At 39.5% G+C, this 16,180-nt stretch overlaps 1 protein-coding gene across 1 annotated transcript; it reads right to left on the bottom strand.

Moving 5' to 3' along the window:
• Positions 1-1,133: 1,133 nt before the first annotated feature.
• Positions 1,134-2,542, bottom strand: hrh2b (histamine receptor H2b; the record flags this gene model as incomplete). The annotated part of the gene is made up of 2 exons (XM_080041477.1): positions 1,134-1,613; positions 1,919-2,542. The coding sequence occupies 2 exons, from the start codon at positions 2,540-2,542 to the stop codon at positions 1,134-1,136; spliced, it is 1,104 nt and encodes a 367-aa protein (XP_079897603.1).
• Between the last annotated feature and the right edge of the window lie 13,638 nt (positions 2,543-16,180).

Here is a 16,180-nt window from a genome sequence, read left to right as displayed (position 1 = left end):
CGAGAGAAACACAAAGAGAGCAGATGATGGAAATGAGAGAGAAGGAGCAGGTGCTGCCCGGTGTGCCCAGAATAGAGTTAGCACCATGTCCATGTCCTGTCCAAACTGAAACACAACACAAAATGTCCTAATCCACTTTTACCAATGTAACACCACTGAGATATGTTCTTTAGTATTTATAACAACACAAACACATTTCATATGTATGGTGTAATACTCTAGTGTTATTGTATCAATATATTATTGTACATTGTACAGTATGACACACATTTTTCTTACATTTATGTACATTGTAACGATACTGTCATGGATGTAGATTGTATTGTGTCTAGTTTACGTGATGTATTGCGTATTGTATTCAAGTGAAGTCAAGGTTAATTATAGAGCACGTTTAAACAACGTTGACCAAAGTGCTGCACAATTTAAAGTGGATGACGGAACCATAGTGAGCACAAACACAAGTAGTGAAAAAGGCACTAATAGCAAAAAGGGACCTTAACAATAATAGTTCTCAGGAGTCTTGAAAAATGAGTGCAGTTCCACTATCAATCAATTCCTGCAGGGATTCATGACTGTCTTGTTCGGTTGCAGTTAACCAGTTGAAACATCTAGAGACGTTATAAGGTCTTCCTGCTTTGGGTCTGGTCAAACAAACACATATTCTACATATCAAATCAACTCGCTGGTCACTTATTCACTGTCATTGGCACGACTGCGGGGAGAGAAAACAAACCGTTTGCAAACATTTAACCACTTGTGTCTCCGTGCAATGTTCTTGGAAACTTATTGAGTCACCTATTCATTCCTTTCTGCCCTGCTGCTGCTTTTTACCTGTGTCATATGACGAGACAATTTTAATCAAGTGAATCGTCAAATTTGCAGAAGTTAAAAATCACGTATTAAATAAGCACATTTTGGATTTGTTTCATGTGCTACTTCAGTACAAAAATGTTACATATATTTATAATGCTGTGCCTTGTGTTTTGCAAAATGGTAGCATATTTGGCACTACATACTATAAACATTGAACTGATGCTTTAAATTGTAAGCTGAAGTGAATATTAAAAGTTTTTTAATTTACATAATTATGGTGCCATTTTGAAGTCCAGGCAGTGAAACAATCCCATGGCATTTCAGCTAGGCTCGTCAGGGACACCGTTTCTCTCATGTGGGGTGAGGCTCGCTCCCTCCGTTTCGTTCTTAACCGTGTCTACATGTTTCTCAGTCTGTTGTGAAACCCTCTGGCCGTTAGTTAAGGTCAGTCTTTTATGCACGGACACGAGAGTCAGCCCCACCTTTCTGCACGACAGCCCCCTGCAGCGGAGCAGCTCTCCGTAGGCCCTGCGGAAATCCCTGTTGAAGGCTGGATACAGGATGGGGTTGAGGGCTGAGTTAAAATAGCCCAGCCACAGCACCACAGAATGAAGCGTATTAGGTGGGTTGGACTGTTCCTTTATGCCCATGCAGGTGAAGAAGGTGAAATAGGGGAACCAGCAGACCACAAAGGCCCCCAGTACAGCAGCCAGGGTCACGGTGGCTTTGTGCTCTCGGGCAATGGCCGCCGTCGATGCAGTACGTGCGAATGACGGAGTGGCGGCACGAATTCGCCGCACCTGAAAAAGAATAAAGTTAAATGGTTGAAACAATGTTAGAGAGCCAGAGGGCACGGCAAATGAGATAAGATCACCCACTAATCTGAGGATTAAGGATTCAATTCAGCAATACATTACAAGTGAGTGTGACTTTGTGAATGTCACTTTAATGCAATTGTTACTGCTTAAATGCAGGTCAATAATCACTTGGAAAATAGAAGCCTCTTTCCCATGCATGAAAATAATGTATATGCCTTGAGCCCTGACCTTTTGTATCCCACCTCAGCACGTCTTTTACATAATGCAATGAAAAAATAACCACTGACCTGTTCCCGGGCCACTCTGAATATGCAAAGGTACATTCCGCACATGAGCAGCAGAGGCAGATAGAATGAGCCGCAGGCATAAATAAGAACGTAGTTGTTATTCCATTCAAACTGGCAGTAGTGCTCCTTCTCCTTGTCTTCGTCCCCCATGCCCCAGTCTGAGTGCTGCACCCTGTAGTCCACCGTGTTCCAGCCCATGTGGATGGGCACGAAGGACAGAGCCAGTGACGTGGTCCAGATGGTGACCATGGCCAGGGTCACCCTCAGACGGGTGACTCTCCGGCCGTAGCTAAGCGGGGACGAGATGGCCAGGTATCGGTCCACGCTTATGGCCAGCAGGGTCAGTATGGAGGATGAACACAACATGACATCCAGAGAGATGTAGATGTTACACAGGGCTCCTCCCAGGGGCCATTTCCCACTGCGGAGCTCCACGGCCGCAGACAAGGGGAGAACCAGCAGGCCTAGCAGGAGATCCGTCACCGCCAGAGACACCAGGAAACAGTTAGCGACGCGCCACAGTCGTCGGCTGAGCCCCACGGCCAAACACACCAGCACGTTCCCACCAATGGTCACCAAGATAAAAGACATCAGGACCAGCCAGCGGAGAGCTGTGGAGATCATGGTGACCTGACCTCCTCTGAGAGAGTGGCCGCTGGTGTTGGTATCTCAGATAAAATGTTTTTCAACAGGCTCATCCAGTTATCTGGAACCTGTCTCAACCACGTCCAGATCACTCTGCCATCCATTCAGTCCTTCGGCGACTGTGTATGCAGGCAATCAGGTTCAGCTGTAGGTCACAGAGTGGAGAGCACTTCCCTGCCATCTCCGTTATCACAGTGCCACTGCCTTCGGCCTCCGGAGTTTATATAAGCAGTTAACTGGTGAGGAACAAGAAGAGTTATTAGTGGAAAATTCCCTGTCAGTGCTCTGAGATTTCTCTTTAAACGCATAAATAATCCTTCTCTATGACACTCTATGACACTATTCACTTCTGCCTCACTGGAATGTGTGGTAGTGTGTGCTTATCTAGACAGTCCTACAATCACAACAAACAAACAAATATTACCTAGTACCTACCAAAATACATTCAGAGGAGGGACTGTATTTGAATTGGTAACATTTGCTGGTTGTGTTTTGTAAACAGAAGATTCAGACTTATCTCCACCCCAGCTTGTCCCCCGCTAATTTGCGCCACTTTGTTCTACTGCTACCTGAGAGTTACCTTTTATAAATAAAGGTTAAATAAAATAAAATAACAATTCTGACACATCATACTCTTATTGCAGCTGCCTGCTCAAATGCCCAAAAATGGTAACCGAGCAAATGACTTACGGAAAGGAATGCACAAGGTTTGAGGATAAAGTTCTTTGTTAAAGTTCTACAAGGATATCTCTATAAATCCTGATTTGCAGTCAATGGGGCCACTGGGCAAATGTTAGCCTTTATTACTTTTTGTTATGTATTATAGTAAAGTGTTCATAAAAAAGCAAAAGCAAAAATAAATCGGTACAGTAAATCATATGTCAGACAATGGGCTACAGTATATATTCTATTAGAAACGTGGCTTTATTACCTGCACTGTCTACAGGCTCAGCATTTGGATGCTGGCATCCACATTTATTACCAAAATAACAGATAAATCAGCCACTCCTAATCAGTTGAAAGGGTTGCCTTGCAGAAGGTGTCATGTGTAGTTCAGCCTTCTGTTCATCCTTTACAATCCCTACAACTCATTCTGGAACTAAATACAAATTTGACCACATTACAAACACACAGGTAAGTATAATATATTGTACATAAAGGGAACAATGAAAACAGAATTTAACTTGTGGAGGTAACCTGAGAAATACTTCACAAAGTATAAGTATAATACTCAGATATCTCACGCAGTACATGTCACCTACCACGCTCTTATCTGCATACTATGTTCATGTGCTTTTGGTTCAGACACTATAGCGGTTTAGTATGTCCAAACACTTAAGACTATAAAATCTATTCTCATGTAAGCAAGTACCATTGTAATGATTTTCCACCAATGATTGTCTTCCTCGAATGCTTTTTATATCCGTCTCTGCTTTAAGTGACTGTCACTGACAATAAAATGTGTGTGTTTTAGCCCTGTACACTAACAAATGGTTCATGAGTCCATAGAACACACCAGGGTAAATAAAAAGTAGGCACACGAGGTACACATATATGTAAGAAACAATGCAATGGATCGAGGTGACGAACAGCACAGAGAGAGATAAAGAAAATGTAGTTTTTGTAAAGACACATGTTGAGCTTGGGGGAGCTGTCCCCTTAGAGACAGGGAGATTTACAAGAGAGACAAGGCGTGGGCTGTGCTGTATTGTGCATCACAGTCAGACTAATCCAGGTCAAGATCTTAAAAAACATCCATAAAACATTCAGTCACACAGTCTAAGGAGTAGTAGGAGTAGTCAAAGTAAACAAATCCAAGCACCCCCAGTCTAAAAATAGGGGAATAAAGATTCCTTTGCACCGGAAGCACTTCCCGTTTTTGTTTGTTGCAAATGTATTTTAAGACTTACATTGGCCCACTTTTAATATTGTTCAAGTCACGCAAACTTCTTCCTTGACCTGATGAGTCTGAATATACAAAAAAGTATGTGTTCCATTTCAAAACACACAAGAGGGCACATTACTAAGTATGTACAAATCCATCCACTTCGCCAGACTTTTAACTGTTAATATAATTTATTGATATCAATCAATTTTTTTTGTTGAATCTTTCATGTGTTGCACCCACACCACATGCCTGACATTTCGAATTTCAAACGAATAAATATGTATGCACAAATATGTATTATTCATAGGTAATTTTTCTCGTGTTTTTAATGTTCGAGATTGCTGTTCACAGTGTATACATTCTGCATGTATTACAATGTTTTTAAATTGATATCTGCCTACCTTTTTACTCTGAGGCCATCTGATGATATCTTATAAAAAATAGATGACAGTCAGCGTGGACAGATAGTTCTCAAATGATCTAATTAAGGTTTCATGATTACAAAGCAGATGCAATTGCAAACCGATAGTGACAATAGATGGGACGGTATTTAAGAGAAGTTCATAGGAAGCCTTTAAACTATTTGTGATGACCGTTTATTTTATTCTATGTATCTATTCATTTTTAATCTATTCTCATGAAACACTGGAGCATAGCGTCTTCCAACTTTAAAACGTTGCTAATACAGTATATGACTCAACCTGTATTATGTAATTTAAGTCAAATCAACACATCATAATTAAATCAATACAAGCTCACAAGTGTAGTTCAAAGCACAGTTGACCCTGAACTCTGACCTCCAGGCAGGCAAAGGGGTTTGAAGACACTACAATGAGATTGTGACCAGATGACACCTTAACTGACCTCCCCATCTGACCCTAAAAACACAGTGGCACACATGCAGGCAATATTCCACAGTGGGTTTTGTTTACAGGGATCACAGCATATCAGTGCCTCCAACCTTATGTCACCTCTTAGATTAAACAAACTGCTCGCTCGGTCATGTTTAGTTTGAGATTGAATACGTCAACGCTTGTGGGTTTTCCCAATACAATATCATCTCTGGTGCGACAGCGGATATGATAACATGAAGTGTTTGCCATGGCAACGATAAGAACAGCAGGATATAAATAGTCATAATGTTGAAGTTAGTGTGCAGGAACTGATGGGGGTGTTCAAATAATAATTTATATGATGATGCATTTGATCAACCACACCTTTATATATATTTTCTTCTTCTTTTTCTTCTTATCATTATTATCACATCAACTGCAAACAGGCATAGGTTTATGTGACGTATTATAAAGGCATCATTTCCACTGTGCCACCCTCACTTTGATAGTTTGACGTCAATGTTTTTGGTAAAGTGTGGGCTTGGAGAAAACTTTTATCTTTCTTTTATCTTTTGCCCTTTGCCTTTCAGGATTCCCTTTCTCATTGGTACAGCGTGTCGGGGCTGTATGCAGCCTGAAAGGAATACCTGCAGTCATTACATTTCAGACTTAACAAATATTGGTGCCGTCAACTTTGTTTTTCCATTAGAAATGAGCATGTTTCGATGTGATACTGTTGTTATGAAATGCGCAACAACCATTTTTGTCCTAATTTGATAGTTTAGATCAGGGGTGTCCAAACTTTTTTCACTGAGGGCCACATACAGAAAAATCTACGAAGGGGCCGGGGGTATGCCCCCCCGGGAGATTTTTTTAAATTTTTAAAGTGAAATGCATGAATCTGGTGCACTTTGAGAGGGAAATTAAGAGGCTAAAGCTGAAGAATTTTGTATGAAAAAAAAATGGAGACACTGTGTCAGATGAATTAGAAGCTATTGGAGAAGGACACATGGATTTTCCATAATAATATTAATTTAAAATAAAATATTATGCAGGGTCCTCTGGGATGGGCTTGGTGCTCTTTTTCTTTTATGGGACATATTTCTCTGTAATATAATGAGTGCATTTAAATTATTTAAAAATTAAAAGGGCCATATTACATTATATTTTCAAAATGTGCCACGGGCCAATCAATCAGTTTTGATACCCCTGCACTAAGACATTTTCAAAGGGCCATATTACATTATATTTTAAAAATCGGCCGCGGGCCAATACAAATCGGGCCGCGGGCCGTAGTTTGGACACCCCTGGTTTAGATACTGTTTTAATGTATCTGTTTAAAGGCTAGGTTTGCACAATTTGACATTTAGGCCTAGTGAATTAAACTCTTTTTCCTACTCTTTTCTACTCCACTGTCTTTATTATTTCATCTTGATTCACATGAGATGCAATGCAAAAAAGAAATTATTAATTATTAATAAATACATTTGCTTAATAATTGACTCACTGCCTGCAGTATTTCAATAGCTCAGTCTCCTCAAATGAAGTGTTTAACTTGTGTTTACTCAAGCTAAAATCGAATTGATTTCAAGTGGCCATTGTTTCCGCTCTACCAGGCAATTCAAAAAAATCCAAGGTGTTCCGTTTTTTTTCTTTTAGTTAATAATGTCACTGGATACCCCTCAGGCATAAACACTTGTTGTTTCCATGGTGACTTTGTTTGTTCAGCCCTAACAGAGTTTAGATGGAGCTGTGAGTCGCTGGTGGGCCTGCTGCAGCCGCTTGGTGCCATAAGAGCCAGGCTCCACTGGCCGTAAAGAGACAGAGAGGATTTAATACTAAACTCAAACAGAGGCTAATGATCCATGTTTGTCTCCACTTTCCAGTCTGCCTTCTTGCTGATGTACCAGGGGACCTAGGTCATAGATGAAACGCAACACTGTAGTATCGTTATGAGATCATTTTACAGATCATTGCATTATTAATTTGCTCGCTTCCCAGACGGGCTAAGACGAGAAGAAAAATATCGACTGAAATTTTCCCTCAAATGAAAATAACTCCTCTCCAAAAACTCCAAAAAGCTGAAAACTAACGGGGATATTGATTTTGAGATATGTTCTGAACTTTCACAGAGGCCTGGCACAAAATACAAGTATTGATTATAGAAGCCTGTCGTGTTACACTTACAACATACTGTAGATCCATGTAATGTGAGAGGCTGGTATACTGTATATTGTATACTTGTATCTGCTGAAAACACGGGTACTGCTCTGAGGGCCATGTGTACACTTTGGCCACACAATGTACTCACACTACGACCATAAATATACAACATGTCGCCACTAATCGGTAATATCGTCTCTCCTAGCAGTGTGCAGCATATCTCAATGCTCATCTCGTTGTATTGCTTATTAACAGCCAGTTTAAAGGTGTCATCAGACATGCATCTCTTCTATACAAATCATCTCATATACTGTGACTACCTGGGATCCTCTTTCTGCAGGGAAAGGGATAACACAAGGGAAGATTATCTGCACACATAGCAGCCTCAAATCCCCTCTAGGATCTGGGGAATATATCAAAAGAATAAAGCATGGTGGTGGCTAGCTGGTGAGGTAGATGAGTTAACAGTGTCTGACAACAATATGGTAAAAACAAAAGAGGTGGGCCAACAGAAAACATACAAACATTTGACAAAGTGTAAAAAGTGAAAACAACAACTGATGGAAATCCTTTGGCTATTGGCCAAGTCACGTCCAATGATGACTAATATGACGTGTGTACACTGCTTTTGCATCCTCGCTTTCTCCTTCCATACACAGATTTGCACACTTTTTAATTTGCTTATCCTGGATGTGGCCCGTAACATCTTCTGAAAAAACATCAACTTAATTGCTTTGTGGCTAACTGGAACTGGAACAACTCCCACAGGAGTGTTGATAATCATATCAACTAGCTACACTGCCATGTTATACCCAAATCCTCAAGGGGGATCAGTGCAAATTGATAACTTACAAAACATTGAGCTGTTAAATTTAACTTCAATTCAACAACTAAAGAGTCACATTATACCTCCCATGTTGGGGGCTAAAACCTACAAATAAGGCCCAAACTAGAGCAGAACAATTAAGGTGAAACAACAGGCTCACGGAATTATGCAATAATACACTCATAATTGCCTCACATGAAAAAGCTTATGGTTTGCCTTGAGAAAATGCCACATAAGTACTTGTGTGACGAAACAGTTTTCTGCTGCTTGATCCAGACTAAACAACCCACCTCCATGTTCGGTAACATCATGTGAATGTGTAACCGGCGAAAAAGGAGACATGAAAGAATCACTAAGTAACACATTCATACAGTTATAAGCACATCTGAGCCCGAGCACAGACACCAAACATCACTCCTTCATCTGTGTGACCGGGCATTTCAAAATCTAGACTGATTGATTAGACTTCAGAAAACATGTGTTTGTTTCTCCACATACGCCCTTGATAAAGTTGACTCACCTTACATGGTTTTGTCCTAAATGTCGGTCGGATCCTAACCTCCTTTCCCAGACCATGAATGCTCTCCACTGCTTCCTTGACCCTGTTAAGCGTTAACTTCCCTCTCTCTCTCTCTCTCTCTCTCTCTCTCTCTCTCTCTCTCTCTTTCTCTCTCCCTCAGCCTCTGTTTCTATCTCCTCCCTCTCTCTGTTTTCATGGATATGAGCAGACAGACACAACATGTAACCTACGCATGCACTTCAACTCCCTCTAGTGCATTTACTGTATTCATTGTTTGCTCAGGAGCATCGTCACTATTTATGTTTTCAACCTTTTTGCAAAACAACTCTGCTTTCAACGAGGGCACTTTCAAATTGGATCATTTTTCCATTTTCTAAAGCAGCTTAACAGGATTTAAGCAGGTTGATATGGCATTTAACAAAAAAGGAACTTTCAATAAACATCCAATATTGATTAATCCCCTCATGTCTTGATGGTGTGTTGTTTGTTCAGCCTTTATATTTTGTAAGTAGTGGTAAGTGCCTGGTTAAGGTAGGGGAGAGTGGGGAATAGTGAGCCACAATTTACTCAATTAAGAACGGCGATGACAGTAATATCTCTTATTAAGATACAGTGTGTATGTATAGATGCTGTAATTCAGGATTTGATAATTCTCTAGTCGTCAATATATTATACAGTTTTAAAAATTGTGCTCACTCACAGATGGTTCAGAATGAGGAAAGACAATATTGAGCAAAAGCATCATTCAATTTGAACACTTTTTCGAGGATGATAGAATTAAACCACATTGGTTGTACTTGACCCAAACAACTGACAGACATGTATCGTAAAATTTTAATTGGAATTTAGGTCGTTTAGTCCTTAACTAATTTCTCAGTGTCTACATCCACAGCTGTACAGCCACAGACTACAGCCGACAGCTCTGCAAGTCAAATGTGTTGATATTTATTAATACATTGTATTGCACCAGGTGATATAGCAGAGGATCAGCCAAGTGATTACAAACCCTGAGGGGAAATGAATGTCTGTACCAAATGACATGGTAATCCAACCAATATAGTGGATGGACTGACAGACGCCAGTAGCATGGCAGTAAATGTATGATTGATGAGTGATATCTCTCTTTACAAGCTAACCATCTGCTTTAACCCTATTAATTCACAATCCATTGCGTTGTTTGATTGAAAAGAAAAAGGACGTCATCATGATTTTTCTGTTTTTTCCTTCAGCTTGAGCCCTCTCCGAAAAACTGGTCCGCTTTGTCCTGGTGATGCCTATACATTAGGATTGAACTCAAATTACATGTTTCCAGAACAGCTATACGGTACTTTTCCTGAAAATATGTTCTATCGCTGACACCACAGTATGCTTCAAGTGAACATTTTGATAGAGATCAAAGCTCCTTCCCCATGACATGCATTGCAGACAGTTTGGGTTTTGTCTGATGATGTTTTGATATATCTGTCAGAGATTCATCTGTCTGTTTCCCAGTACAGAGAACGTGACCTGTATTCTAACAGGATGCTTGCACATTTTAACAGACTCAACAGCATCTTCCGAGCACTAAAGTTTCAACTTGGAAATATTCTCAGACACCTCGCTGGGCAATTAAAAGGCACGTTGAGTAGCATCAACACATAAACATGACTGACATAAATTAACTCAGACATTGTAAGTTGAGTTCTAGCATGTGTCAGACATTGTTTTGATATTCTAACTGCAGACTCTATAATCATGAATACTTAAGTGTTAATCCATATGTCTTCCTCCATCATAGAAAAAAAAAATACAATTAAAGTAAGTAAAGTTTGAACAAAATGCGCAGGATACGGAGATAAGACCAATGCAAACTCGGAGGTTGTGTAGCTCAGCCATATGACATGCTTTACTGATGTGGTACACACAGTCACCGTCCTCTAAAAGCTCCCCTCAATGCAATCCAATTATGGATATCTGGCACTGAAGTCACATTGATAGTGGCAACACACTTTTAGGTTTGTGCACACATACACACATCCTAATATCAAGTCATATATTTATTAGCTTAAAGAAACACCCTTTATACTGTGAGTTTTAAATGCTTGACTAAAGAAGGGTTAAAAAAAAGATAAAAGGCAGGAAGACTGGTGTGGATGTGGATCTGGACAGTTATATCTGTAACCCAAGGGGGAGCCATAAAGTAATGCATTTAGGGAGGAGCAGGAGGCCTGAGAACACAGGGGCTGGTAAGACATATTTGTTCAACTAGAAATAGCAGTAAGCCGTGTCTTACAAAACTGACCAGGTCAGTGGGGGAAACAGTGACACATTGCTGTAATGAAGCACAACTTAACCATTAGGCATGTGAAGTCAAAGAGGAGATGGGACATGTTTTATTGTTAATGGTAGATTGAACTGTTTGAGAAAGTAACACTAAATATGCAAAGACAGATAATGGTGAAAATGTTTTTTAAAGGTGCTACCAGGAACTTTTGAATATTTCTGAAAGTCTAATTATGCTATTTTTATATAGCCTAGTTTTTCTAAATACCTTTTTCATGGGTACGCTCACCCAGGAACTGCAGCTGGTGTAGTAAAAACACTATCACTTTTGTCCAAAGGGGGTGCAAGAATTAAAACAGACTGAAAGTTCCTCGGAGCACCTTTAATAAACAAAGCCAGATAATGGTGAAAATGTTGTGTTAATACACAAATGTAATACAAATTAAGAAATTTGTTCGAATTTATGCCTAACAAGTAAATAATATGACCATTTTTATCAGAGAAGACACTTCTTTTAACTTGCTTTGGTGGAGCCATGGTAACAGTTTAATTGCTTAAGTTTATATGACCTCCATCGGCATGAGACTTTGGACACCCCATAACCAGAGTGAACAGCACAGTAGCAAGTGTGACACAACAAAAAGATGAAACGTCTGATCATGAATCAGATAATTCTTGTATTCCCTCTTGTTGTCGAAGTTTGGTCGGCTTGTCTACTTTGCCTTCATGGTCACCTCTGTTCCTGTCTATGTGCCAGCCTTCATCTATACATGCACATAAGCCTATTTTTTTCATTTATTGTTATAATTATTATTATTTTTATCAATACATCTTTCAGCATTCCACCTGCTGCCCTGTGTGTGTCTGCACCTGGGTCCAATCTCTGTGCCTTACCTTATACATTCAGTAGAATTGTTAGAAGGGTCATTGTTCCTTCAATATCGTATAACAGCAATCTTAGATGCTCTGTAATCATATCAAGCAATAGCAAGAACACATAAAGCATTCCCTTCTGTAAATTGTTCTTTGGTGACTGCCTGAAGAAAAATATTCCAACTCTTTTCTACCTCCTGCTGGACAGAAGTAGGTAGTGAGCTGTGGTCTCAGGTACTGATCTGTGTCAATAAAGCTTCACTGAATTGAAAAAAATTAAAGATGCTTGTTTACATATGTGCCTCTTTTCTTTGCTGGATCTGGTCTTCAAAGTCTTCTGCCAGGTAGGCTTGTAGAGGTGGTAACAACTGGTCAAATGTCACCAAATACATTTACTCTGTTACAAATATGAGATACTCTGTACATTTTTGAATACTTATAGGCCTACTCCTCTAGCCTGGAAATCCAGACCTGCCAAGATATGGGTCTGGATTTCCAGGCTACTACTCCTCTGCACTCCAGAGGAAAATATAGTGCTTTTATAATGTCAGTAGTAGGCCTACAGTCACCGGAAACTTTACAAATCATGGGTTTACATACAAACACATGAATCTGAGAAAATAGGTTATAGGTTAGGTTATTATTCCATAATTTTTGTACATCAACAGGAATTAAAAAGGCCTTTTTTGGTTATGTTTTACCCATCATTCACATCCACACTGGTGTGCTGACAATCTGTGAGTGAGCCAGTGACATAACTGACTAACAGGCTTTTCTTCTCACTGTTCCAAGGCCGCTGGTAACGGCTGCTTTGGTTGCTGCACTTCCAAATCACAGCTCTCTGCTATCATCAAATATGATGTCTTTTAAATCAAATGAGACCGGTCTCAACAGCGGACTGCTGTCAAACATTTCTACAGATGTTTAAGGTTTACAAAGGATGATGAAATGAATGCTCCACATGTTGAATTGTAAAAGCATTAGTTCCAAAGGGATGCACTACTTTTATTGTAGGGCCATTAAAGGGTAGACATGTGGTTTAGTGGTATTTAGTTTGGGAGGGGGTTTGGGGTGTGTGTGTGTGTGTGTGTGACATGATCATTGTCAGACTAATTAATTTCCCTCTTGGGGCAGCACAGGAAGTCATTATCAGATATGGAATATGTGTATGTTATTTACAAGATGTCTGATGCTCTTTAGAGGAGTAAAAGGCATGGCTTTTGTTACCCTGTACACTTGAAGACAAGACAACTAATGATCTCTAGTGATTATATAAAACAGACATAATGATATTGTGATATCAATGCCCCCACACATCTTATACTGTCAAATTCTCATCAAAGTCCGTGGCTCCGCACAGTGTTCAATATAAGGAAAGCCATGCAAGACAATATACACACCAGTCTGGAAACTGTTGCGTGGCATGCGGGGGTTATTAAGCCAAATTATGACACATTCAAGGCCACAAAGAAGCCCACGGCATTGGCCTGCTCTGTTGTTTAGAAATTCAACTAGCACTCTCTCTCTCTCTCTCTCCCCCTCCCTCCCTCCCTTCTCTCTTCCATTGCGCTCATGTCATATTACATTTCCATCCCAGGGGAAGCCAGGCCTCTGACATGTCGGTGGGGTTACTGCCCCTCTGGAGGACACAGGAGGAGGAGTCATCTTAAACCCCAACCGGCCCTTTCTCTGCCCTCCTCCAGCCCTCACTGTCCCCAAGTAAGGAACACTGCCAGTGCATCTCCACGTCACAATTAGTCATTAGCTATGTCTGTGAATCAAACCGGCGTTTCACTGTTTACACACACACACACACACACACACACACACACACACACACACACACACACACACACACACACACACACACACACACACACACACACACACACACACACACACACACACACACACACACACACACACACACACACACACACACACACACACACACACACACACACACACACACACACACACACACACACACACACACACACACACACACACACAAACAGGGAAGAGTCTGTGGGGTTTGTATTTGGAAGATATAATCCCAGAAAATAAGGGTTGCTTATTAATCATACTAGCTGATATAAACGGACAAACATATGCTGACATGCATGGGAACCAAACTCTTCGTGGATTTTTCAGACCAGAAACTTGGCATAGCTACTGAATTATTTGCCTTATTCACCACATTTGGCATGTATCTGCAGTTGGCTTTCCAAATATGTATATTGAGGTCACGGCTACAACTTGCATATTTGAGCATGCTTACTTGACAAACAAATTGATGTCAGTCACATCTGAGTGGAAGCACACATCTGTATTCTTTAACTTTTAACATTTTGTTAAAATAAACTAAAGTAAGTGTATCCTTGTTTCCCCCCTATTTGACCTCATTTCAAATTCCCAATTGGTATCAGGGTAACATCAACTATACAGTATATAAATTGTCTTCAGTGCAGCCCCTGTATGTGGAAATAGAACCAAGCAATTTTTATTAAACCAATTTGTATGAACAAATTCTACATTAGCACAATAACATGTGTGTATATAACACAATGTAACTCAAGGTAACTATCAGATCACTTAAACACCATTATCAAGTTATTGTTAAAAAGCTCTTAAAAGCTATATAATATACAATACTCATATGCTTGTGATATATGGTAACATTTAAAATGCAGCTATAGGTGAAGGAAAACATTTCTTGGTTAAGAAGCTAACGATGTCATCCAAAATCTATATTGAGATTTTCTGAGTAGCACTTGTTCATAACTTGCCATTTCAGACTTAGTGTTCAGATGAGGAAGGTCTAACTGATTTTTCTCAAATCCCAGTGATTCTACATCCTGTTACCGCAGTTTGTTGTAGCCACACATGCAGACGTGGATTTATTAAACAACTTATCTATCTATCTATCTATCTATCTATCTATCTATCTATCTATCTATCTATCTATCTATCTATCTATCTATCTATCTATCTATCTATCTATCTATCTATCTATCTATCTATCTATCTATCTATCTATCTATCTATCTATCTATCTATCTATCTATCTATCTATCTATCTATCTATCTATCTATCTATCTATCTATCTATCTATCTATCTATCTATCTATCTATCTATCTATCTATCTATCTATCTATCTATCTATCTATCTATCTATCTATCTATCTATCTATCTATCTATCTATCTATCTATCTATCTATCTATCTATCTATCTATCTATCTTTCCTTACGAATCTTTAACCTGGTCAGTCATACGGCATGTGTGACAAAAATATTATTCAAAATCTGTAGCAATTTTAAAGCATGACATATATGCCCTTTATTAGGTGATTAATTGACATGTTATTTATTTTTCTTTCTACATGCTGCTTAATTAGTGTACTTGCACAGTTTGCTGACAAGACTTGCTTTAAAAAAACAAAACAACTGACCCCATATGCATTTAAATAATATTGAAGAGGATAAGCTTACTGCTGGCACAATTAAATCAGGGAGTGAGCCTTCTTAAAGTAATTCAATATCTTCTCTACAACACAGGAAATAGCTCTCTGAAAAGAATGCTTTTGTGCCTCTGCAGACACTATACACTACCCTGAAGTCCTAAGACAAATGTACTATTGTTTATTCAAAGTGACAGGAAGACATTTTTGCTCATCCCATGCTATTTTCAACTAATTCAGAGGTTGAACTGACACAGTTGTATAGAGTTTTGAATAAATAAACAAAGATATGATACGATATACTTCATTGTCCCATTGACTGAAGAAGTGCAAGCACTTACTGTGTGCTAGATAAAGGCTGCAATGTAAGCAAGTCACACAATGTGCAAGACAACTAATTGCACGAAAATATAATGTCAGCACTCAGTAGACCTCTCACTTTGTCTTCAAAAAACAAAACAAGCAATAACAAAAAAAGAAAAAGAGGTCAAATGAAATGTCTTCGCCCTTCCCTTGTTGTGACCAATTAACACTCTGGGTGTCACAGCAATGTTGCAAGTTGTTAGAGCATTTCACAGTGAACGCCATCATCAGCATCATGACACTGTCAGAGCTAATTTACAGAAAAAAAATGACACTAATTGCTCACTGATTATGAGCCACAGTCAAATTGACTTTATTCATACATATGTATTAATTAGCACCATAGCAATGCACAGTTCACTGTGCTGGAATATGAATAACAGGGCAATTTGAACAGAAGAAATCTGTCTGTCAGTGCTTAGCAT

Source organism: Ammodytes marinus (assembly GCF_949987685.1).
Source record: "Ammodytes marinus genome assembly, chromosome: 14".
NCBI classification, from domain to species: Eukaryota; Metazoa; Chordata; class Actinopteri; order Uranoscopiformes; family Ammodytidae; genus Ammodytes; species Ammodytes marinus.
The sequence above is the reverse complement of the archived record's forward strand: the minus strand, read 5'-3'. Positions and strand labels throughout refer to the sequence as shown.